Source organism: Ceratotherium simum, chromosome 14 (assembly GCF_057802395.1).
Source record: "Ceratotherium simum simum isolate JZ-2026a chromosome 14, ASM5780239v1, whole genome shotgun sequence".
Taxonomy (NCBI): Eukaryota; Metazoa; Chordata; class Mammalia; order Perissodactyla; family Rhinocerotidae; genus Ceratotherium; species Ceratotherium simum.
The window spans coordinates 3,906,972-3,932,663 of record NC_141913.1 but is presented as its reverse complement, the minus strand read 5'-3'; the positions used below and the strand labels follow the sequence as shown (position 1 = coordinate 3,932,663).

General features: G+C 40.1%; 1 protein-coding gene and 1 long non-coding RNA gene across 6 annotated transcripts in view; one reads left to right on the top strand and one right to left on the bottom strand.

Annotated features, from left to right (window-relative positions):
- Positions 1–10,115: 10,115 nt before the first annotated feature.
- On the bottom strand, positions 10,116–12,918 carry LOC147915246 (uncharacterized). The gene is made up of 2 exons (XR_015554244.1): positions 12,861–12,918; positions 10,116–10,472 (listed from the first exon to the last, which is right to left on the bottom strand). It is a non-coding gene; the product is annotated as an uncharacterized LOC147915246 (long non-coding RNA).
- Positions 11,939–25,692, top strand: part of PPP4R1 (protein phosphatase 4 regulatory subunit 1) — a 65,371-nt gene continuing 51,617 nt past the window's right edge. For 3 of the 5 annotated variants that reach the window (XM_087438911.1, XM_087438913.1, XM_087438908.1), the window contains exons 1-2: positions 11,939–12,100; positions 12,283–12,327. In XM_087438911.1, coding sequence (XP_087295037.1) covers positions 12,094–12,100; positions 12,283–12,327 — 52 coding nt within the window. In that variant the 5' untranslated portion in view covers positions 11,939–12,093. Of the gene's footprint in view, positions 12,101–12,282; positions 12,328–15,482; positions 15,563–25,692 lie in introns of those variants that run through there. The other 2 variants (XM_087438912.1, XM_087438910.1) reach the window with 2 other exon arrangements.

The following is a 25,692-nucleotide window of genomic DNA, read 5'->3' as shown; positions in this document are numbered from 1 at the left end:
ATTTTTCTGAAGGAATAAATAATACTTATGTAGTAGGCCTGGTTCTTGGACATTTGCCTCCATCTGAGGCCAAACTTCCTGAGAATAAATTGACATAAAGGTGAAGGTTTATTTGTTTGTCAGCATCTGGTGCTATTTGACAAGAAGAAGGATGCTAAACCCTGTCCTAGAAGGATGAGTGTGTCCTGGGCATGCTGGTCTGGATTGGTGTACGGTGTTTCAGATGTTGAGTCTAGAGGCCTGCAGAGACCCAAGATACAGCATCCTTAAGAGGTGACTTACAAAGTCATGGAAACCAGCCAAAGGGTCATCCATCCAGAGGGAAGTCAGGAAGGAAGACTCTGGGTACAAGCTGAGGATGAAGACCAGGGCAGAGAAGCTTCAAGCAGCGTGTGGGAGCCTGGCCTTTCCCACGCTCTGCTTTCCTGTGGTGGGATCCATAAAGCCTCCTGCCGCGTACTGCTCCCTATATGCACTAAATGCATATAACAGTTATGTGCTAGCAGTTGTTAGGTGCTCTGCATGTTTTTTCAGTTGGATCAACCATCAGCAACTCTGTCCATCACTAAGATGGACTGCATCTGAATATAGGACTACAGCTAACAAAAAACTGCCTTCCCAGCATGCCTAACCATTTGAATACTTGATGAGGGCCTTTTCACCCCCAGCATCCTGGCTGTGTTCCAAGGATTGACCTCAGTATCTTCTATGTTTCTAGAAGAACAAAAACGTCATACAGTGAAGTACGACATGGGCATACGCCACAGATGTGGTCAGACTTGTTACCATTCCCATCCGGTTCCCGATTCAACTCCCTCTCAGCCTTCATCCAGTCCAGGCCCTTTTGGCCTCGGTATTCACATGTGGCTGAGTTTTTCACCTTGGGATCCCCCTTGAACGCTCTGGTGGAGACCCCCCAAGACCTCCCAGTCTTGGATCACCTAAAGAAGTGTCTTTGTCCCAGCTTGGATCTCAACGCTAGGCCTTGGTCCACTGGCTAGTGCTGGGCCATTGGGAGCACTAAGATCTCTCAAAGAAACTCCTCTTTCCACTGTATCCTGCTGGCGCATGAGGAAAACACTTTATGTTCCAAGTCAAAGCACCTCGATCTACGCTCCTTTCCCCTTTTACTTCCTTAGGAGTACCTCGTCCTCACCCTGTCCACTGTAGTCAAATAAACATATAGACTACATATACATTTTTAAAATGTAAAGTAATTTTTTTATTGTGGTAAAATAGACATAAAATTTATAATTTTTAAGTATACAGTTCAGTGACATTAAGTGAATGCATTGTTGTGCAACCATCACCACCATCCATCTCCAGAAATTTTTCATCTTCCCAAACTGAAACTCTGTACACAATAAACACTAACTCCCCATTCCGCTATTCCCCTAGCCCCTGGCACCCACCATTCTACTTTCTGTGTCTATGAATTTGACTACTCCAGGGACTGCACAGAGGTGGAATCATACAGTATTTGTCCTTTTGCAACTGGCTTATTTCACTTAGCATAATGTCCTCAAGGTTCGTCCGTGCTGTAGGATGTGTCACAATTGGCTTCCTTTTTAAGGCCAAATAATATTTCATGTATGTGTAGGCCACATTTTGTTTATCCATTCGTCCATCAGTGGACGCTAGGGTTGATCCTACCTTTTGGCTATTGTGAATGATGCGGCTATGAATATAGGTGTGCAAATATCTGAGTCCCTGCTGTCAATTCTTTTGGGTGTATACCCAGAAGTGGAATTGCTGGATTATATGGTAGTTCTATGTTTAATTTTTTGAGGAAACACCGTACTGTTTTCCACAACAACTGCACCATTTTACATTGCCACCAGTAATGCACAAGGGTTCCAATTTCTCCTTGCAAATGCTTGTTATTTTCTTTCTTATTTTAGTAATAGCCATCCTAACGGGTATGAAGTGGTATCTCATTGTGGTTTTGAACCACAATTGTCTTCTTGTAAGTATTGTTGTGGCATCTATTTTTAAGTTTATTAGAAGTTTATGAAAATATATTTGGGATGCCTAGTTTTCCTCTAATATTTGTTTTTCTCCTACTGTTTACACACTTTAGTGTATCAATTTGGGTTAAAGATAGTTCATTATGGATTTATGGTATGTGGTTTTGGATTTTTTTAGTCCTTGTGAAATTGAGACGGCAAAATTGACATTATGATTTTAATGTTGCCCTCATGAGATGTAGAGCTTTCAAATAGGACCTTTTTTTAAAGATTCTTGTCTTAAAGGGAATTTTTAAAAACTTAAAACCAAATGCAGTTCTTACAGATTATTTCGTTTAATGATGGAATTGCCAGTACAACAAACAATTCTGAAAAGATTGGAATCATAGTATAATCACTATTCTATTACCTTATGTCAGTAATTAAATTTTTAAGAAAATTTATTAGCCCCCAAAGTATACACTGTTCTTTCTAAAATTAACTATCTAAAACATTCTTTTTAAAATAACAGCTTTCACAAAATTCATTAATGTTGCAGTGTTTACTCTGGAAATTATAAGTTTACATATAACTTTAATTGACAGAATTTCAATATAGGAAGCATATAAGGAGGTTTTCCTCCAAGTTGTATTTAGAATGTTTAATTTCATTTGAAAGGGTATCTTCAGATAATAATAACAAATCCATGCTGCAGTTATTCCTATTATTGACATTGTCGCACTGGTTGGACGCAGTGGGAACCTGTGCACACACGTGATCACTGAGCAGCACAATCTCAAAGATGCTAGAAATGATGCTGAAGTGAGCATTGGGTTGTTTAGCCTTCTGGAGGCTAAAATCAAAGCTGAGGTTAAATAGTAGATTTGGGCTGAGCACTAAGGCTGAAGTTAAATGCCATTACATCCCTAATAGGTGCATTATTTATTTCTAAAACAGCAGAAAGCTGGAAATGAGAGCACTGTGAGCATGGGGATCCCAGTTCATCTGAAGCACCATTAAATTTGGGGGACTGCCGTTTCCATTTACTGGAAAGCAGTGACAGCTAAAAGTAGAAAATCAGAGGCAAGTTAATTGGAATTCAGCTAGATCTACTAACATTACTCCTTACATCAGTAATTTCGGATGCTCAGAACGGATGATAATTTAATAAGTTCTCTGTTGAATTTATTTATTGAGTTCTTAGCAAGTGCCAGCCACTGTTTCAGCACTTTACAGGTATTAGCTCCTTCAAGCCTCACAACAGCCCGTGAGAAAGGCACTTTTATTATATTTCCATTTCACAAATATGGAAACTCAATCAGAAAGAGGTGAAGCAACTACTCAAAATCCACAGACTTGGAGTGGCAAAGCCAGCACCCAGGGTGCCAGGCCTGCAGACTCCACCACACCGCGTGCGTGTGTGAGGCGCGGAGATGGAGACGTTGTCTCATGATAGGCATCCAGGATTTCCTTTTCTCTCAAGTTTCGGGCTTGGAGACTTTCACCAGTGGTTTCCACCCTAGTGGCTTGGAGGCGCAGGGAGAGACTGAGAATCCTAAACTTGCAGCTGAGGGAAGGGGAGGGAAGAAATGAAAGGTAAGAAAGGAACGATAGAAGAGCTCGTGCTGGTTTCTCTAATCTGCCTGGGGAGAGGCAAAGTTTACCTTGCCCATAGAAGAACACTTTGTTTCAAAAAATAAAATAATTAATTATTAAATAAAGTCAGGTAAAACTTTCTTTTCTTCTTCCTCCTCCTCCTTTTCTTGTTCTTATTCTTTCCCCCTTGCTTCTCATTTCTCCCTAACGATGATATAGAGAAAAATTCAGAGTATTTGAAATTCATAAGCGCTAGTGCTGGGTTTTGTCACCCAAGTTTTTCCAAAAGAGGCAAATTCTTTTTTTTCCTTAATAATTTTTTTTAATTGTGGGGAAAAAAAAAATCACATTAAATTTACCATCTTAACCATTTTTAAGTGTACAGTTCTGTGGTGTTAAGTATATTCACATTGTTTGCATGCTTAATAAACTTTTATAAAGTAAAACATGCATACAGAAAAAAATGCCCAAATCATAAGATACAGCATGAAAAATTATCACAGAGCATTCACACATATGCAACCTCCACTCAGGTTAAGAAATGGAACATTACCAACACCCAGAACCCCTACTCAAGTCCTCGTCCGATCATTATCCACCATCCCCAAAGGTAACCTCTAGACTGACTTCTAACACCAAAGATTAGTTTTGCCTGTTTTTGAATTTTGTACAGACGGAATCACACAGAATGTATTCTTCAGTGTCTGGCTTCTTTCAGTTAACATTATGTCTATGAGAGTCATTCATTTTATTGTGTGTGGCAATAGTTCATTCATTTTCATTGCTATCTAGTTTTCCATAATATGACTATACCAGAATTTTATTTATCCATTCTAAATGTTGATGGACACTTGGATTTTTTCTAGTTTGGGTTTTTTTTGTTTTTCCAAATAATGGCAATATTTACATGTCTTTTGGAATGGAATTGCTGGATCATATGTTCTGCATGTGTTTGGCTTTAGTAAATATTGCCACTTATTTTCTAAAGTGGTTGTACCAATTTACATTCCCAAGAGCATTGTGTGAAAGTTGCGTTGCTTTATGTGGTAGGCAGAATAATGCCTCCCCACAAAGATGTCCGCATCCTAATTCCCAGAACTTATGAATACCTTACCTTACAAGGCAAAAGGGACTTTGTGGCCATGATTAAATTAAAGATCTTGATATAGAGAAATTATCCTGGATTATACAGGTGGGCCCAATGTCATCATATGAGTCCTTAAACGTGGAATAGAGAGGAAGAAGAGAATTAGAGGGATGTGACTGTGGAGGGATGGTCATAGAGATGCAACATTGCTGCTATGAAGATGAAGGAAGAAGGACAAGAGCCAAGGAACATTGAGAACTCTAGAAGCTAGAAAAGGCAAGGAAATAGATTCCCGTAAAGCCTCCAGAAAGGAACACAGCCCTGCTGAAACCTTGATATTAGCCCAGTGAAACCTGTATCAGACTTCCAACCCGCAGAACTGTAAGATAAATTTGAGTTGCTTTAAGCCACTAAATTTGTAATAATTATTACAGCATCAATAGAAAAGTAATAGACTCCACATCCTCAACAACACTTGGTATTGTCTTTTAAATGTTTTGCTATTTTGCTGGGTGTGTTACAGTATCTCATCATGGTTTTAATTTATATTTCTCTGATGAGAAATGAGATTGGGCACCTTTTTATGTGTTTATTAGCCATGTGGATATGCTCTTTTATGAACTGCCTGTTCATGTATATTGCCCATTTTTATATTGGTTTGTCTGTCCTTTTCTTATTGATTTGTAGTTCTTTGTATATTTTGAATATAAACCCATTTCAGTTATGTGTGTTGCAATTATCTTCCACTTTATGGCTTGTGTTTTTGCTCTCTTACTAGTGTCTTTGGGTAACAGAACTTCTAATATTGTCCAATTTATCTTTTTCCCTCATAGTCGGTGTTAGTGTGTCTGTTGAAGAAAGCATTCCCTACCCCAAGGCCAAAAAGATATTCTCCTATGTTATCTTTTGAAGCTTTATTGTTTTACATTTCATATTTGTGTCTCAACCCCTCTAGAGTTGATTTTTGTACATGCAGTGCAGTAGCGATCAAGTTTCATTTGTTTCCTCATGTGGCACTCCAACTGACCTAGCATCAGCTTTCTCTCACAGCCCTACAGTGCTACTTTTGTCTTTCTCTTCCTACTCTACGTCTCCACTGTTATCATAAATCAGGAATCCTTATATGTGTGGGTCTGTTTCTGGACTATTCGTTTTGTTTTATCAGTCTATTTTTTTATATTCACTCCAACACTACACTCTTAATTACTGTAGCTTTGATGTAAGTCTGGATATCCAATGGAGTAAGTTCCTCTTATTTTGTTGTTGTTCTTCAAAATTATTGGCTATTCTTACCTTGGCCCTTTGCATTTCACAGACAATAACAGCTTTACTTTGGAAGAGGCACATTTTGTGTAGGAGGATGTGGAAAAATTGGAACCCTCATACTTTACTGGTTGGAATATAAAATGGCGTGGCTGCTTTGCATGATAGTTGGCAATTCCTCAAAATAGCAAAGATAGAGTTACCATATGATCCAGCAATTCCACTCCTAGGTACATACCTGAGAGAATTGAAAGCATACATCTACATGAAAATTTATATATGAATGTTTACAGCAGCATTATTCATAATAACTAAAAAGTGGAAACAACCCAAATGTCCATCAACTGACCAGTGAATAAATAAAATGTTGTATATCTGTATAATGAAGTACTTTTTATCAATGAAAAGGAATGAAATACATTCTACAACATAGATGAAATTTGGAAACATTATGTTAAGTGAAAGAAGCCAGTCACAAAAGACCACATGTTGTATAAATCCATTTATATTTAATGTCCAGAACAGGCAAATCCATACAGAGAGAAAACAGATTAGTGGTTGCCTAGGGCTAGGGGTGTGTGGTGGGGGTGGTAACGGTGAGTGACTGCTGACAGGTATGTTTCTTTCAAGGGTAATGAAAATTTTCTCAAATTAGATGTGGTGATGGTTGCACAACTCTGTGAATATTCTAAAAACCAATGATTTATATCTTAATAAAGATGTTTAAAAATTTTTATATAGGACTTGGAAAGTTTAAAAAAGGAGGTAAAGATACACTAATGTTCTTTGATATAATCTCTGAATTGGGGGATTTGGGGCAATTTTAATTGTTCTTTATACTTTTTTGGATTTTTCCAAGAACATGTATTTTTATAATAGGAAAAATCAAAAAGAATAAATGCTACAAAGATGTAGAATCTCTCCCCCCTACCAACAGCAGCAACAACAACAAAACACAGAAAAAACAAGAACATGATTTGAGGGAGAAGTAAGTTGGCACCTGAGTTCAAGATTGTCTTAACTCTGGATAACTTAGCTTAAAACAGAGGAGTTACATGGTGGTAAACTTGCTGATGAAGTGGAGGGCATTTGGTGGGAAGAAAATACTAAGTCACATGCTTGGGATATTCACAGAATTGATATGAGCAAAATATTACAGAAGAAAAATAATTTTTGCATCCTTGGCCAGAATAAACTGAAAAAGGATAGTTAGAAAATTGCTAATATGGTTTTGAAGTGGTTAATACCTTGATCAGGATGTTAAGTGAGAAAAAAGTGAAACTCTCAAAATGTTTCAATGGCAAAATCAGCAGGAAATAGAGAGGCCTAGTTGGAATTAAAGATGATAGCAAGATCGTACATGTAGAAGGACAGGGGCTTTCTTGATGCCAGACAAATTGACTGAAGGACAATTTTGTTGGAAAAGTTGTAAACGTGATGATATACAAAGGCTATTACCAGTATTTAGAATCAGCATTCCAACATTTAAATTCCAACTCCACTATTTTTTGCTGTCTGACTTTTGTCAAAATACTTAACCTCTTTGAGCTTTGGTTTCCTTTATTTTTAAAAAGGAAATAATGATACTTCACAGAGTCCTTTTAAGGATTAATCAGAAAGTTCACAAAAGCATTTAGCATAATGCTTGGTATATACATCCCAAAATGTTTCAAAATGTACCATATTACCATTGGGGGAAACTGGGCAAAGAATACACAGGACCTCTCTGTACATTTTTTGCAACTTCCTGTGAATCTGTAATTATTTCAAAATAAAAAGTTAAAAAATGTATTAGCTATCTTGTGTATGAATTGTATTGTGTCATTGTGCTAATATTTTTCTTACTAAATGAAGGAATCAAGGACCAGGAACACAAGCAATTTTGTTACAATGAATTACACAGAAGTAAGATTAGAATGAAAGCAATTTCTCCTGAATCATAGAACCATATGGCAGCGTTAGCGTGAAGGGACCTTAGAATCAAGGCATTGTTTAATCGTTTAATCACTGAGCTTATCTAGGTTTGAATGTGTGGTTTGCTTATGGCTTTTTCTTGGTTCAACTTGACTCATCCATTCAGATTCAGAATAATAAACGTTTCCTCAACACATACTCTGCCAGACATGGGGGTAGGCTTTTCCACATTGCTTTGAATGTGATTGTAGCTAATGCTTTCTGCATTTTAAGAGAAGGCATAAAGGAAATTAACACTGCCATTTTAATCCATTTAAAGCTCACTGTTTTCACATCTTAGTTTTTCTAATGAAGTTAAAATGCATGGAACAAATTGTGTAGGATGTGGTGCCTTGGCTGGAATAACTACAAAATTACTCGGTGGAGAATCCTTTTGGCTCTACTGATCTGGAGCACTGTGAAATGCACTGGAGTACTTAACACGGTGGATAAGAAACAGAGGGTTTATTTTCCTTTATACTCCGTTTACAGTGGTGGTTCTAACAGATGCACTATTGGTTCAGAACAAGCCTGTGCTAAGAAACTTGAAGCCATGGCTGCCTGTGGGACAGAGCTCATGTTCTGTTGCATCTATGGGCAGGCTTCAACTCTTGTAAATGGAGGAAAAAACAGCCTGAACGCGGGTAACTCTGGAAGGGGCTCAGTTCTGTAGCTATTTTTTCCCTCTAGTCATTCATTCATTCATTCATTCTTTCTTTCTTTTCTAGGATGGTGTGAGTAAATGTGTCTTTAGCTGATGTGAATAAAAAGAGATCCAGTGTCTTTGAAAAACAAAACCAAACTATGAAAGCTCTAGGAACGGCTAAGAGCTCACATTTTGGAATGTCATCTTGACGTGGAGCCTCAAAAGGGGTTAGAAGAGAAAGGAAAGAAGAAAATAGTTAACAAATATTATTTACCTTTATACAATTTACCAAAATTTGTATAGGAGGCTTTAGGTAAGAAATGGGCAATTAATCAAAAAAAAAAAAGAGGAAAATATTTATTCTTTTTACTTGGGAATGGCAGTCTGTGAGGGACATCTCATCAACCTGGCTCACAAAACACAGAGATGAATGAAAATAAAAGTTAAAAATTTGTTTAAAAAGCATTTTTATCATATAAGTATTTCTCCATTTTCAGATTGATTCATTTTTCATTATTCAAAACAACAACTAATAGATCTGCCTTTTATATACTTTCAGTTTCAGGAATGATCATTCTGAAGAAATAAGTAAATGGTTCAATTACCAATACAAAAATTAACAAATGGGATAGCATGAAGCAACGCCACGTCGGTTTTTCCGTGTGTTTATTAGCAATATTTTCCCCACGATATTTATTATGTATGTTTGTGTCTGAAGAGCCAAATTCATCAATTTCCAAGGCTGCTTGGCTACTAATAAAAGTTTTAACTATCATTTGTAAGAGGACTTATTCTGAAAAATTCAGGCCTTAGTAGTCACATAGTTGGATACTACTATTTAAAAAATTGACTTGTGACACTTTCTTTATGTTACAGATTTCAGTGGCAGAGCAGGTTCAGAATTCAGACTTCATGTTGTGTTCTGACCACTAGACAACACACAGCTTTTGGCATCCGCAGGCTACATTGTAAATGAAATTAGGGTGAGGATACATAGATTAATGATTGCTATTCTTTGTTTAAATATTTTTTTATAAGGAGGGAACAGAGTGCATTTTATAGAGTAAATACTGGTTTAAAAACCATGTATCTTATCTTTGAGAAAGGAGTAGAGAGTGAGGGAAAATCAGATGTAAAAAACATGTACTTGTGCTGAACCATGAATAAAGATACCCTCACACTGAAATGTCTAAAAATCATCCTGCCTAGGGCCGGCCCCGTGGCTTAGCGGTTAAGTGCGTGCTCTCCGCTGCCGGCGGCCCGGGTTCGGATCCCGGGTGCGCACCGAGGCACCACTCCTCCAGCCATGCTGAGGCCGCATCCCACATACAGCAACTAGAAGGATGTGCAGCTATGACAGACAACTATGTACTGGGGCTTTGGGGCTTTGGGGGAAAAATAAATAAATAAAATCTTTAAAAAAATAAAATAAAAATCATCCTGCCTAAAGGGACCTGCTGTAACGTGTAATGCAGGTAAGATGATACCCAAATGCACAGCTCTTGAACTGTATGGACAAAACTACACAGACTCTCCTCTTCTGCTGCCTTCCCAGAGAATAGTGAAATAAAACTTACTGAGGCCTAGCTACCAAAGGCAGAGTTAGTCATTCCACACGCCAGGCTAGCATTTGGTACATAAGCTCTATTTCATCACGAGCACTGAGAATAAAACTGACTTTACTGCGTAAATCGTCTAGATAGCTTTCTTCATCTTTGTATGTCCAGCGGCTGAGGCATAGTTGGCACTGTAGATTTTGTGTTGTTGCAAGATCACCAGCTGGTGTAAAGAGCCAAATCCTCTTCCCTCCTCCTTCCACCCAGAACTGCTAAAGTGGTAGGTGTCAACACGACAAGTATCTCAGCAAGGCAAAACTCTCAGGAAGTGAGTAAATTGGGACTGGTTTCTGTTGATAGTTTGTGAATTTCCAACTCCTTGTCATTTTGAGAGTTAATGTCAGCTTAATTGACATAAGGGTATTCTGTAAGGAAAGGAGAGAAATATTATACAACAGATTGACCTGTAGTTTTAATTTTCAATATCTGAGAAAATTAAGACACCCACCTAGAGTTATAGATTTTATTCCAATTTTTATTACTCTAAGAAATGTAATACATACATATCACATGATATGTATCATCTCATAATATCTGAGAGGGCAGTTTTTGGAATAGCTATGTAGAACCTATTTTATTACACAGAATTATGAATTTCAGAGGATCCGATCCTTTAGACTGATTCTTCGATGGCACTAAATGCCAGTATAGTGTCCTTGGTTAAGACCACAACGCAGAAAGGAACAAACTGGTTAACAATTTAGAATTCCCTCTCCCCGACAATAGACCAGACCGCCAAAGTGGCATCAATCAAACAAGCCCTGTTCTGTTCTCCACTTCAGGAGATCACCACTGTGGAGGCCTTGGGTAGAGCTGGAGGTAAAGGAGAGTCATGGAGACAGGACAGCATGAAATGGAGTGAGAACACCTGGGCTTAGTCCCCTCTTTGCGCTTGGAAGCTTGTGCTGATCACTTACCACATGTAAAAAAAAGGGGAATAATAAAATCAGTGATACAGAGTCCAGTTGAGCCCCTCAAGTGCTACCAAAATTATTTAAACTAATGACTTAAAGACAAAAAAAAGCTAATCACAGGCACCCCTCATCAAGCACCTCCTAGATATCAAGTACTGTGCTAGGTTCCTTACATTCTTCATTAACCCCAATAATGCCAAAAGGCAGGTATCATCTTTCACTTTACAAATGGACAAGCCTACTAAGCAAATGGCAGCATCAAGGTCAGAACCCAGGCCTGCCGACGCTCTTGGTGGAAGATTTCTCATTTTGTCAGCTCAGGATTAGCAGGATTTGGGGATAATAACCTGCGCCTAAGCCTTAAACGTGCTGTGTGTGAAAGCCGGCTGAACAGAAGCACTGTCACTCGACGACCATGCCGCCGGGCCGGGCTTTGTTACAGCCACTTCGAGAGGGCCCGGCGCGCGGGGAGGCGGCGCTTCCTCCCCGGGAGGGTGGGACCCTGGGCCTCCGCCGGCCTCGGACCGCCGCCGACGTACGTGCAGCCCTGGGGAGGGGGCGCGGGGCGGCGAACGGCGCGCCCGCGGAGACGGGCCGCGGCGGCCAGGCGGTGGGCGAGGCCGGTGACACAATAAAGCGGCCGGGCCGCGGGAGCCCCGCCCGCCCGGGTTCCGGCCACACGCCGCAGGTCCCGGCCGGCGGCAGCTTGCGCGCCCCCGTCCGCAGCGCTCGGCGAGAGGGCGCCTCGGGCCGAGGGTGTGAGCGCGCGCCGCCGGGCCGGGCCGGGAGCGCGGGCGGGCGGCGCGAGGAGGAGGCGCCGGCCGCGCCGGAGCCGCGCGGAGCGGCCAGGCGAGGCGGGGCGAGGCCGGAGCCCGCGGCGCCCGCCCGCCCCCGGCGTCCGGGAGCGGCTCCGGCGCGGCCAGGCCCGGGCCCTCGGCCCGCCCCGCGCGCGTCCCCGCGGCCCGGCCTCCTCCCCGCCGCCCCTCCCGCGCGCGTCCACCGGCTCCCCGGCTCGCGCCGCTCCATGTAGCCCCGGATCCCGGGAGACCGCGGAGGAGGGGGCGACCACAAGATGGCGGGTACGTGCCCCTGCTCGGCGGCGGCGGCGGCGGCGGCGCCTCCCCCCGTCCGCCCGCCGCCTCTCCGAGTGGCGGCCCGGCCGAGGCCGGCGCGGGGGCCCGGCGCGGGGAGGGCGGGCGGCGGGGCGGGGCGCGGGTCCCGGGGGCGCTGACCGGGCCTTTCTTCTCTCCCCTCGGCGCAGACCTCTCGCTGCTCCAGGAGGACCTGCAGGAGGACGCGGACGGATGTGAGTGCGCCCGCCGCGCTGTCGCCGGCGCCGGCGGCCGGGGAGCTGCCGGGAAGGACGGGCGGCGGCGGCCTGGGCCTGGCCGTGGGGACGGGCTGGCGAGGCGTGGCCGTGGGCCGGCCGGGTGGCGATTCTGAGGGAGAATCGCGCTTCCTGGGGAAACGGTGTGCCCAGCTTCCGCCGGCGGCGAGAGGTGCCCAGTTACTGCCGGGGCTCGGCCTCTCCCCATCGCCCGCCCCTCGCAGCCCCACATCTCCTGTGGGCTCGCGAGCCGCCCGGCCGTCTGTTGCGGAGGAAGTAAGCGGTGGGCAGGAATTTGAAATGGGCGTTTGGGGTGTGTTTTCCCCCTCGAGTGCCTTCCGCGGCCCCCCGCCCTCCTGAGGAAGGAAGAGGCTGTAGCGAGGGAAGGTGTGCTTTCTGCGAGGTGCTCTCTCCACCAGGACCCAGCGGCCGGGGGTGGGAGTGGGGGGAGCCCGGGCCCTGAGAGCTGCTCGGTCCAGGGCCCCGTTTCTGATCGTGTGGAAAGGACTTACCTGTGATTTCACTTCAGCTCTTAGCAGCTTTTACATTGCCCCGCATCCGTCTGACTGCTGGATTACGGCAGGGGTAGAAGGTGTGGCCTTGCCAGGAGTTACTAGGTTTAGAGTATTTCCTTAGTGTACATGTTCACAAGTCACCCGGATGTCCTTAAATATTAAAATTTCAGCATTCCTTGGAGATATTGAAATTTTAAGAGTTTATTCTTTTGTTTAAAAAAAATACAAACTTTGACGTTGTTTCCAGAATACTATCAGAAAGGAATTGTTCATTTCGTGTGTACTTTTCTAAGCATCAGAAGATAATTTAGAAATCGTTCTGAGTTGAACTGATAACCATGGTAGACTTTGTGGTGTATTTAGGAGAAAGCTTGCCTGATGCCGAGATTCACTGTGGCGAATACCTGTGTAAGCAATTCAGAGATGGCTGCAGTTTGAAATTGCTCTTTTAAAAACTGTGTAGTTAATCCTTAGCATTGTCTAATGTGGTTTCCCTTGCCCAAATTAAGCTTAATTTTTAAATTCCTGGGTGTTTTGAGTGAAGTAAGGGGAATTTACTATTTAGAAGGATTCTTTAAAAAGAGTAATTATTTTTAAAGTGAATGAATCATATGCAGACTTATCTTTTGCTAAGTCTGGATTTTTTTTTTTTTTTTGAGTAAAAAGCTCCCTTAAAGGGAGCAGAACTTACATAATGAAGGACAACTTTCACATTTCATTTAATGTTTTACCTTAGGCCACATATTTGCCTATTTGTAAGTTTAAAATGTTATTTAAGGCAGCTGTTGATTTCTTGCAAAGTTAGGATTGGAGAGGTGGCTCTGATTATTATCTCTAGGCAGGGGCTTCTCATTCTGGTATTTAGGTTCAAGACTTTGTGAATAGAAGATACATTCATTCACCAGCTGTTTATGAATGTCTGGAGCAAGAACTTCTGCATTTTCATTTATTTTCACTTAATTTATTTATTTATCTTATTTCACTTTTTTGTATTTCATTTATTTGCACTCTTAAAGATGAACTGTAATGTCGTTTTCATCGTTGACCCTTAAGGAGCCTAGCCTAGAGGGGAGGGCATACCTGTGAAGAGCTCAACAATGATTCCTTCATGAGCCTTAAGACTTCTGCTCAGTACTGAGGAGATAGCTGTGTAGACTGGTCACAATCTGTGCCCTCTAGTGGTTTACAAGCAGTTTGAGTGTAAGTGTGGTAATGATGGTATCAGAGGCAGTATAGCACAGTAGTTAATAGACAAGACTTTAGAGCCAGACTGCTTTATTCCAGTCTTGGCATTGTCGCTTTGGACAGACTCCTGCAGCTCACTTGACCTCTCTGTGCCCAAGTTTTTCATGTGTAAATGGGTATAATAAATGTTACGTACCTTATGGAGTTGTTTAGAGCCTTACATAAATTAATACATATAAAGCAGTTAGAACAGTACCTGGTAAATAGTGACTATTATGTGTTTGTTGCTATTATGAGTAAAGAGTAAGGGAAGCTTAAAGAGCAGAGAAAGACTGATGTTGAACATTACACTACAGAATTAATGTATTTATAAATACTGCTTATGCTTGCAGTTAACTTTTTTAAGGTTTTGTTAGTTCCTATTGTGTTTAAACGTTAGACATTTGAAGAAACAAATAGTTTATTTGCATATTTATAATTTGGTTGAAGACTGTTAGAATAATTGCTTATTTTCTCAGTTCCTAAGGTTTTTACAGGTGATAGCTTTACCTAGAATATTCATGAACAAAGGATCTTTGAACATATGGCCAGTTGAGCGACCACTTGCTGTCTACTGTGAAGGGAGAAAGAATTGAGAGGGAAATCTGGCCACGGGCCTAGATTGAGGGCAACATTGTTGGTAAGGGAATGAAAAAGCTTGTCACATCCTGGAGAAGCTGGAGAAGGCAGAGGACCAGAGATGTTAGAGAGGTGGAGTTTGGGCTGCCCTTACTACATCTTCTGAGCTGGATTTTCTGTCTCAGGCAACACTGGTGCAGAGGCCGGCCTCGCAGGTAGTCGTGCATCAGGTCCTGCTGCTTCAGCCAGGCTAGGTCTGAGTTGGCCCTTAGAAGGGAAGGAACTATTTTGTGGTCAAGCTCTAGAATCTTGGTTGCCTTCCTAAATGCAGAGCCTAGGCTGAGACAGAAAGTAAATGCTATTGTGCAGGTAATCTGCAGCTGTGGAGACTAGGAGAGGACCTGGTGGGGTCTAGATCTTGAAAGGGAGGCATTGCCAGACCCCGGTAAGCTCTCAGGTCTTTTGTTTGTTTTGATTTGTCTTGTTTTAAGCCCCAAAATCTCTGTGTAGTCAGTAGAAAAGTGGGTAGAATGGGGAAAGGGATTGGTCAAAGACTGGCTTGACTGATACCCTTGGAGAAAAAGAAACAAAATCCTGTATGTGAAAAATGGTGCTTATCGAAAAGTCATAAAGGTAAGTAAATAAAATCATTACTATTAGGCACTATTAAAATTAAGTTTAGGAGAATAATGCAGTGAAAAACTATAAGTTTGTTTTAGTTTAAAAGTGATACTTTCAATACTGTATCATGAAACATACTTTGAATTTCAAAGTGAAAGCAAGGCAGTGAGTCACTGTGAATTGGTGTCTCAGCAGAGTGACTTCAGAGTTGGATAAACCGTGTCTGTTCCTTGAATAATGGGAGGCAATGCAAAATTACAGACTTTCAGAGAAAGGTATTTTAAATTTCTATTGTTAGTGTCCCAAAGATGCAATTTTGATTTACATTTAAGTTGCTAGATTTCTAAAATAGGACTTAAAATACAGTAAGATTTGATGAGTTAATGCTTGTAAAAATAATTTAACTGAAGGAGTTTGATTAAAATTTGAATTTTTATCAAAGTAATACATTGAAGAATATTATTTTGAATGATTGCATAACACTTAATAGTTTACAGTAGCCTTCATAAACAGATTATTCTTCACAGCAGTCCTCTGATGTGTAGGCTGTGGTAATCTGATATTAATAAGTCAACTGATGCACAAAGGAAGTAAATTATTTTCTCAGGGAACAAAACTCCTAAGTACCAGCCAGAATTTTAAGCTAGGTCTCCTGATTCTAAATAGTGTATTTTAAATGTTGTCTTTTCATCAATTGCCCAGTTTACGACATGGAGCAGCCCAGCCTTGTTGAATAGGCAGTTTGTTTGAACCCCTGCTTAAAAATATCCTTGAAGATTAATCTAGTGTGCTACATATGGTTTAATTTAACCTGGAGAGAGAATTAGAATAGGTTCTTTAGTCTGTTAACTTTTCTTTCTGCTGTAACTGACATGGAATTGAAGAGCTTTTAGAGCTATGTTATGGAATATGCCATACCACAGAATTTTTCATTGGAAAATTTTTTGTTGAAGTTCTGGAGTCCTTTTACGCTATATTATTTTTCAGGGTTGAGAGCAGTGTTGAAATACAGTGAATTAATGATGGATCCAGAACTAATTGGGTGTAACTACCTTGACTAGAGTCTCTGGGCCTCTAGCTGCTTTTGAAAACTAGTTTTGATAAGCTTCTGAAAGTCCTTGCCTGCCACCTGGGGAGGTGAGAAATAAAGAATAGGGGCTGTGTCCAGTGGCAGCCAGGGAATCAGTTGGAAACCCTAGCAAGGTGCCCTTGGACGTCACGATGTTTAGAAGTGTTGTTAAATAGGGATTTGGAAAAGAGTGAGTCATGAGACTTGGTAGTATGTTTTGATTGCTACCAACAAGAATGGACAGGAGAAATCTTTAGTTAGAGATAATATAATTGATACCCTAGAAAAAAGTGCTTAAAAATGGTTTTAGTGATATCCACATGTGTGTAGAATGTTATTGACACCTTGGGTAACAATTCCCTGTATAGAATTTTTTTAAAAAAGAAAGACAAAGAGGGAAAACCCTTTGTAAATATGCAAGTCGGCTGCCTGGGCTTGTTGCTGCCTGACCAAGAAGAAAAAAAAAACCACCTAAATGTGTAGGTTTTTGTTTGTTCTTCCTTTTTATGAAAGATAAGATAAACAGCCCTCTTGCCTAGGTAAAGTTCATTAGTCTGCCACATTTGTTTGACCACTGGTTTATTATTTCTGGTCCTTTTGCCTCAGTTCCTCCTCTCATCAAAACAAAGAATTTATATTTGTTTATTAAACTATTCTTACTTCACTCCTACGTTTGCCTTATATTTTGGAACTTTGGATTTTTCTCTCTTGACGGTGAAGAATTTTTACCATCAGCTACATGATAGGGTGGGCAGTCCCTAAACTTGAATTAGGGTGTTGTTTTGCTTTTAACTTGGATCTGATAATAAACATAATTTAATGTTTTGGGAAGAAGAGTGAGTGGCACACCTGTGGAATTTTGGCTGAGGAGGTTAAAAGGCCCACATTCTCTAGAACTTGTTAGAGGGTACTTTTGCACAGATCTTTCAGCTGGTAGATCACATAAGGTTCCCCCTCTCCACAACTGTCCCCTGACTCTCCTAAGTTTTAAGTTAAGTCTTCTTAGCTCCTTATCTCCTTGGACTTAGGAGCAGACTTATTTTCTGGCCCAGTTGGCATCAGTTTGGTATTTGAGCATTTATCATGCTATAATTCTGGAATATATCTAGTATAGTTCTGTGTAGGGGAAAGAACACTGGGCTTTGTAGACCTTTAGACCTGCATTTAATTTCTGACCCTTGCCGTTGATTCATTGTATAATCTTGAGTAAGTTAACTTTTCTCAGCTGTTTTCTATCTTTAAAATGTTGGTGGACTTTTGGATTGTTTCTAGTTTTTGACTATTAGAAATAAAGCTACTATGAGCATTCGTGTACAAGTCTTTGTGTGGATGTATACGTTCTTTCTCTTGGGTATATACCTAGGAGTTGAATGGCTGTTTAATTTTTTAAGAAACTGCCAAACTGTTTTCCAAGGTGGTTGTACCATTTCACACTCCCACCAGCAGTAGAGTTCCAGGTGCTCCTCACCGTTGTCAGCACTGGGTGTTGGCAGTCTTCGTTTTAGCCATTCTATTAAGTGTGTAGTGGTTTTTCTTTGTAGTTTGCATTTGCATTTCTTTAACAACTAGTAATGCTCATCTTTTTGTGTGCTCATTTACCATCTATATATCTTCTTTGGTGAAGTCTGTTCAGATCTTTGCCCATTTTGTATTGGTTTATTAGTTTTCTTAATAAGTTTTGAGAGTTCTTTATATATTCTGGATAAAAGTACTTTCTCAGGCCGGCCCCGTGGCTTGGTGGTTAAGTGAGCGCGCTCCACTGCTGGCGACCCGGGTTCGGATCCCGGGCTCGCACCGACGCGCTGCTTCTCCGGCCATGCTGAGGCCGCGTCCCACATACAGCAACTAGAAGGATGTGCAGCTATGACATACAACTATCTACTGGGGCTTTGGGGGAAAAAAATAAATAAATAAAATCTTTAAAAAAAAAAAAAAAAAAAAAAAAAAAAAGTACTTTCTCAGATATGTGATTTGCAAATATTGTTTTCCACCCTGTGACTTCTCTTTTTGTTGTCTTAAGAATGTATTTCAAAGAGCATAAGTTTTGAATTTTTGTTGTTCAACTTCTTATTTTTTCACAGATGCCCTTTATCAGGTTGAGAAAGTTCCCTGAGTTTACTGAGAGCTTTTTTGAAATTAGGTGTGGATGTTGGGTTTTTGTCAAATGTTTTTTCTTTTTCTTTTTTTTTTTTGTGAGGAAGATCACCCCTCAGCTAACATCCGTGCCAATCCTCCTCGTTTTTGCTGAGTAAGACTGGCCCTGAGCTAACATCTATTGCCAATCTTCCTCCTTCCCCCCCCCATTTTCTCCCCAAAGCCCCAGTAAATAGTTATGTGTCATAGTTGCACATCCTTCTAGTTGCTGTTTATGTGGGACGCCGCCTCAGCATGGCCAGAGAAGCAATGCGTCAGTGCGTGCCTGGGATCTGAACCCGGGCTGCCAGTAGCGGAGCACGCGCACTTAACCGCTACGCCATGTGCCGGCCCCTCAAATGCTTTTTCTGCATCTATGTTTTTTTCCTTCTTCAGTTTTTTAATGTGATGAACTACACTGATTTTTAAGTAAATATTGTTAATTTTTTTAATGGGAAATTTCAAACATAATGCAAAAGCAAATGAGCCGAGCCATCGTATACCCACCACTTCAGCTTTTGCATATCCCCCTCTAATATCTGAGCTTGTTATGGGGGAGGGAGAAGCAGCCAGAGTACTTCAAAGACATCCCAGGTGTATTTAATTATTTTAACTATAAATATTTCACAAGGCATATACTTGAATCTCTAATCTAATTAGGCATATACTCTAATCTCTGAACAGAAGGATATCTAAGGTAATGGTAAGGTATGATAATTTGTGAAAGTTTAAATTCTTTAGACATTTGCCTTGCTGGTTCTACTGTAATAAAGCACATCCATATAATTACTAAATTCACTTTCCTCTTATTAATGTTGATCACCAGATTAAGAGAAGCAACATCTTATTTTTATGTGAAGCACATTCACCCTTTCGGGTCAGCCCTAATGGTAACAAAAGAATATTGGTAAACAAAAGTTGAATTTTATTTTTTAATTGGTTTGCTATATCATCTAGAGGATCACATAAACTGTTAAAATTTGAATTGTGCTATGCCTCCAGTGAGCCAGTGATCCCAGAATTACAGAAATCAAGAGCTAGAGGACAGACTATATATTCATCCTTTTCATTTTAAGCTTGAGAAAGCTTAAGCCCAAGGTCTCACAGATAAAGGTGGCATGGGTGGCAGAGGCTAGAATACAATTCAGACCTTGTAGGTTTTCATATTCTTTTCCTAGATATCATCTAACATAGCTCTCTAACTTACTGCAAAAGGGAGATGGGAGAAATTTCTGGATTTTGTTTATTTATTTATTTATTTTTTTAATTTTATTTATTTAGTTTTTTTCCCCCAGAGCCCCAGTAGATAGTTCTATGTCATAGCTGCACATCCTTCTAGTTGCTGTATGTGGGACGCGGCCTCAGCATGGCCGGAGAAGCGGTGTGTCCGTGCACGGCCGGGAGCCGAACCCGGGCCGCCAGTAGCGGAGCGCGTGCACTTAACCACTAAGCCACGGGGCCGGCCCTGGATTTTGTTTATTTTTTAAATTACCATTTATTGTCATGCTGTCATATTGTTATAGCATTGTGCTATAACCTTACTTAAAATATTCCCCTATGAATTATGTAGTCCCCCAAATTTACAAGAGTGGTACCTGATGAGGCTTGTCTAACAGTTAAGTAATTTACTCAGTCACCTAACTTCAAAGTGTTAGGTTAAATTTAAAACCTGTCTGACACAATCTTTATTTATTACTTTATTACTACACTCTTACTCCCTTCCAACTTTGGCTTCCCTTAAGTTATCACTTACTTAGGTAGTTTAATCTCCTAAAGGTTCTGGAGGATAAAAATGGTAATAGCATGCTCTTAGTATTTGGTGGGTAAAATAATTTTTGTCCTGGGCAGCCCCTGTCTGTCATGGGAATGTTAGAAGCAAAATATACCTTTTTTCTTTGTGTTTTAAAGCACTCGTGTATTGAGGGAGCCAGTCAGTGGAGTAAAAGTGGGTAAGAAATCGATGTGATCTGATGTGTCTGATCCTGTCACTAGCTAATTACCTGAAGTGGTCATTCCAAAATCTTACTGCAAGTCAGATTTGATATAAATCATTTTTACATTTAAATCTGTCAAGTTAGTTTTTGGTAGAAATAACTTCAAGACTTCATTTATTGGGGATTGGTGGTAATTTGGACCTGGATTAGCTCAAATTTTATATTTGGATTACCTATGGAAAAAATAATTACTAACCAAAGTAATTGGGTTAATAAGACTATGAGAAAGATGGTTTACTCACTGAAGGGAACAAACAACACATCTATAATGTATGGAAGATCCACACCGGCAGGTGCTTTGATATGCTACATACCTCTCTGACTGTCAAACGCTGTTTAAAAAATGATCCTGGTAAGTAATTTGAAAGTAGATAAACACATCGCTGCCTCCTTTATTTACATGCATATTTTAGGGAACTGTTTTTTGAAATAGTCATAGAGTGAACTTTTAGCAAATTATTCTTGCTTAAATTCAATTGTGAGATTAAACATGCTATAGGACAATTTTATACTTACTGGTAAAGATCATTTCTAAGGATTTAGTAAACTTTTAATATTTATATTTGAAGGAAAGATTTCTGATAAACATTATATTGTCACAAATTACAGGTTGAAATTTGACATAACCTGTTGCTTGAGGCTGTATTTATAAGGACTGAGTTACATGATCCTTCAAATTTGTTATTCATCTTTTTCTATTAATTTTTTTCCCTCAGCATTGACTTAATTGCATTTCCACTACATCACAAGACCAGGGGTTGGCAAGTTTCTGTAAAGGGCCAGATAGTAAACATTTTAGTTTTGTGGGCCACGTGTTCTCTTGCAGCTACTCACATCTGCCATTGTAGGGTTAACCCAGCTATAGACAATGCATAAATGAATGAGCATAGCTGTCTTTCAATGAAACTACTTACAAAAACAGACAGTGAGTGAGCCAGTTTAACCTGCTAGCAATAGTTGGCTGACCCTGCACTATACTGTAAGTCCAAGGTCTGGAACAGTCTTATTCTTTACCCTTAGCAGAGTGCCCAGTACGCAGTAGGCCTTCAGTATACTTGCAAAGATGAATCTTGATTTTCTGGCCAAGCTGAATAAGGCCGTAACCTAATTGCAGTTAAATAATGAAGTAATTTATTTTTGAATTAATCTTGTTACTTTGAAAACTTTCCGACCTACACAGAAGTTGCACAGGTGTTATAATCAGTTCCCAAAACCCTTCACCTTCATTCAACCATTGTTAACATTTTGCCTGTTTGCTCTGTTTTTCTCTATACAATTATATACACACACATAAAATGTAGGTATGCATTATTCTTAATCTTAACTTCTTTGTTGTACCTTTTGAGAATAAGTTGTAGAGGTTTTTAGCTTGTATCTCCTAAAACCAAGGCCATTCTCTCACAATTAGCAATCAAATTCACAAAATGTAACATTGACACAATTCAAATATGTAATATGTAGTCTGTTTTCAGATTTCACCTATTGTCCAATAATGTCCTCTATAACAACTATCTTGCCAGTCCAGGCTCCTGTATTGCATTCAGTTGTCATGTCTCTTTAATTTGGAACAATTTCTCAGCATTTATCTTTTGTGATATTTATTTTAGAAGAGTCAATTTGGTTTTATCTTTTTCCTCATGATTTGATTTGGGTTATGATTTTTTTTGAGGTTTTATAACAATGTAAACATATAATGTTTATAAGATTATATAAATTTCAGGTGTACATCATTATATTTTGACTTGTGTATAGGTTGCATCGTGTTCACCACCAAAAGTCTAGTTGCCATCCATCGTTTTTTTTTTTTTGACAGGAATACTATCGTAAGTAATACTGTGATTTTTCTCAGTGCTTCATCTAAAGAAACATCTGATGTCAGTTGTCCGTTATTGGTAGTGGTGATTTTAACCACTTGGTTAAGGTGATGTCTGCCAGATTTCTGCGCTTAAACATTCTGTTTTTTCCTTTTGTAATTAGTAAGGAAAATAATCTGATGCTGGGGAAATATCCCATTCCCAAACAAACTTTTACCCTTTAGTGTTAGTGTGTTGATGGCTCTTACCTGAATCAACTACATTTACTAGCTGGCATTCTGCTTTACAGAAGAGCTTGCCCTTCCTCCCTATTTATTTGTTGTTTGTTTATTTGTTAAAATATTACTTAAAGCCCCAAATCTTAAGGTAACTCTTATAAAAATAATTAAATCTCTATGGTGTACCTCATTATCTTTCATTTTCTAAGACGTAAAGACTTGGGGAAACAAAAGAAAATTTGTCAAGTTTATTGTGGCCTAAGCAGTATCAAGGGAATAATAGAAGGGAGGGGCAGACTATCAGCTTTTTTCTGTTTTAGGGATATTATTAGAGGCTATGTGGAGAAAAGGAGGATGTTCTGATCAAGCTTGGTTGTACAAATTAACCAATTCTCTTTGGTGTAGCACTTCTCAAAGGTATTAATGTGCTAATATATTGTGAATATCTTAGGGGAGGGTAAAGTATGGTGAAAAGATCCTTCCTTGCCCCCTCAAGTATCTCTATGGACTACCTTTTCATTAACAAATAGTAATGAATGTGCATGCTTCAGGAGAAGCAATTAGATTCTGTTTTTTAGGTAATAAAAAGATTAGCAAGACGATCTTTGTCTTCAGGGAATTTATCTGTGTTTGCTGTAGGGAGAGGTAGAAGAAAATGAAAAAAAAGTGGAAAAAATAACTCAAACACTGTAATTGCTGGTGAAGTAAAAGCAAGGGCCCCCAGAGACTTCGGGGAATTCAAAGGAGGAAGAGATCTTAATTAGAAAGAATAGAAATGCTTCCTAAATGGTATTTGTAAATAGGTAAATGTGTTACCGAACCAGGTTCGTTTTGCCTGCTGCCCAGAAAGCCAAACACCGAGAGGACGAGATTGCAGCAGAGGGAGGGTTTAATCACAAGGCAGCCAAGTGAGGAATATGGGAGAACAAGTCTCAAATGCACCTCCCCGAAAATAGGGGCTCAGAGGTATTTATGGGGTAGGGGGCAGAGTGGTCTGAATTGTGGAGATAGATGATTGAAGGTGACGCGAGGTGAGGTAATTGATGATCTGTGCAAGCGTAGTCAGACTTCATGACTTTTCGTAGGACACCTGTTCACAAAATGACGGCATTGGCATGACCTGAGAGTGGAGTTTTTAGCCTCTTGATGTCAAAAGGTCAGTTATCGGACATCTTGGAGGGCCCAGTTTATGGGTTGGTGGTCTCAACCGGCCTGAAGTGGACAAGGGGCTCTAATTCCTGAAAAACAGCTCAAACATCTACTACCATGGTGGCCCAGGCTTCAAGGAGTTGTTATCTATAGGAACCTAGTGGGAGTCAGATAGCATATTGCCTAATCAGCACAGTTAACAGTGGGCGGGCGAACAGCTAAAAGCTACAATCAGTAATTGCAAAAAGGAAAAAAACTTGAGTTCCTAGCTACTTAGTCATCAATGGCTGTTTGTCAGTTTCAAATGTAAACGGAGATTAGAATCATATAAGACAGGAAAGTAATGGGGCATGTGGCAGAAAATGGACCCCAGCATGGGCTATGTGCAGGGGAGGAAAAGAGGTTGGGGCCAGATCATGGAGGCCCTTGAATTACAGCATGAGCAAGTGGTACCTTCCTTCAGATGCCTGGGAGGTTTGGGGGCGGGGAAGAGAGGAAGGGAGGAAGGGCAGGGAGTATATTGAACAGAGTAGTGCTTTAGGAAGATTGAAGTAGTTCTGATATGTAAACTGGATTAGAATGAGGAGAGACTGGAAGTAGATGGATTGAGGCAGTTGTAATAGTCTAGGGCAGTGGTCTTCAAACTTAATTACTGTATACCTCCTAAAATAATTGTGAAAACTCTGTATCTCTCATACATTTTAAAGTTTAAAGTTATTTTAAAAATAAAACTGTTATCACTTTTAAAAACGGAATCTAAATACCATAGCACTTTGATACCCACTATCATCCATTTTCAAAAATTCAAGAGTAAACTCGTTAATTTGGGAATTTTACACTTCTTTTTTTTTCTTGATCTCTTTCTATTTCCTACACAGAATTTTACCCTAATATATATATATTTGTGTGTGTGTGTGTGAGTGTGAGGGAGATTGGCCATGAGCTAACATCTGTTGCCAGTCTTCCTCTTTTTGCTGAGGAATATTGGCCCTGAGCTAACATCCATACCCATCCTCCTCCATTTTGTATATGGGATGCTGCCACAGCGTGGCTTGGTGAGCATTGCGTAGGTCCGCACCCTGGATCTGAACTGCAAACCCCAGGCCGCTGAATCGGAGCACACAAACTTAACCACTATGCCACTGGGCCAGCCCGTACCCTAGTATATTTTTATACTTAAAAGTTTTATTGATTTGCCCTATCACATTTCTTTGCACCAAAAATATGTATATAAAGAAAAATTGAAAATTTTAATTTCCTGTGGCCATAAAACTTTAAAAAAATTTTGTTTCCATTGTTATTAATAGTCGATCATCCAGAATATAGTACGAATGATGATAAACACTTAGTAAACAAAATTTTATTGAATAGGCTTCTCAATGAAATGGATGGGGCTTTTAAAAATAGTTAACTCATGTATTCATGGATTAATATGATTTATTGCTAGAATGAGACAATAGCATCAATTTCTACCTTTTATTTTAAGAACTCTAAGCACTGAGAAATTTTTTTGACATAAATAAGTTGATGAAAAGGGTTTTGTTAGCAATGCCACTAATTTGCTTGAACTTCCAATTTATGTGCCAAAAGTTTGTTTTGTTTTTTTTTTTTGAGAAAGATTAGCCCTGAGGTAACACCTGTTGCCAGTCCTCCTCTTTTTGCTGAGGAAGACTGGCCCTGGGCTAACATCCATGCCCATCTTCCTCTACTTTATACGGGATGCCTGCCACAGCATGGCTTTGATGAGCGGTTCGTAGGTCAGTGCCCGGTTTCCAAACCTGCGAACCCCGGACTCCGGGCTGCCAAAGCGGAGCGCGAGAACTTAAACCGCTTCGCCACCGGGCTGGCCCCCGCAAAAGTTATTTCTCACAATCAGTCTTTCAGTGTTTTTGAAAAGCAAAGGATTGAAAAATACCTGACTTGTAAAAAAAAAAAGTATTGATTATAGTCTTTAGAGAGTTGATCTCTTTAAGACTTTCATCAGTATTTCAGAGGGTCCGTTTGTTTAGGTTTTTTCTGCCTTGGGGC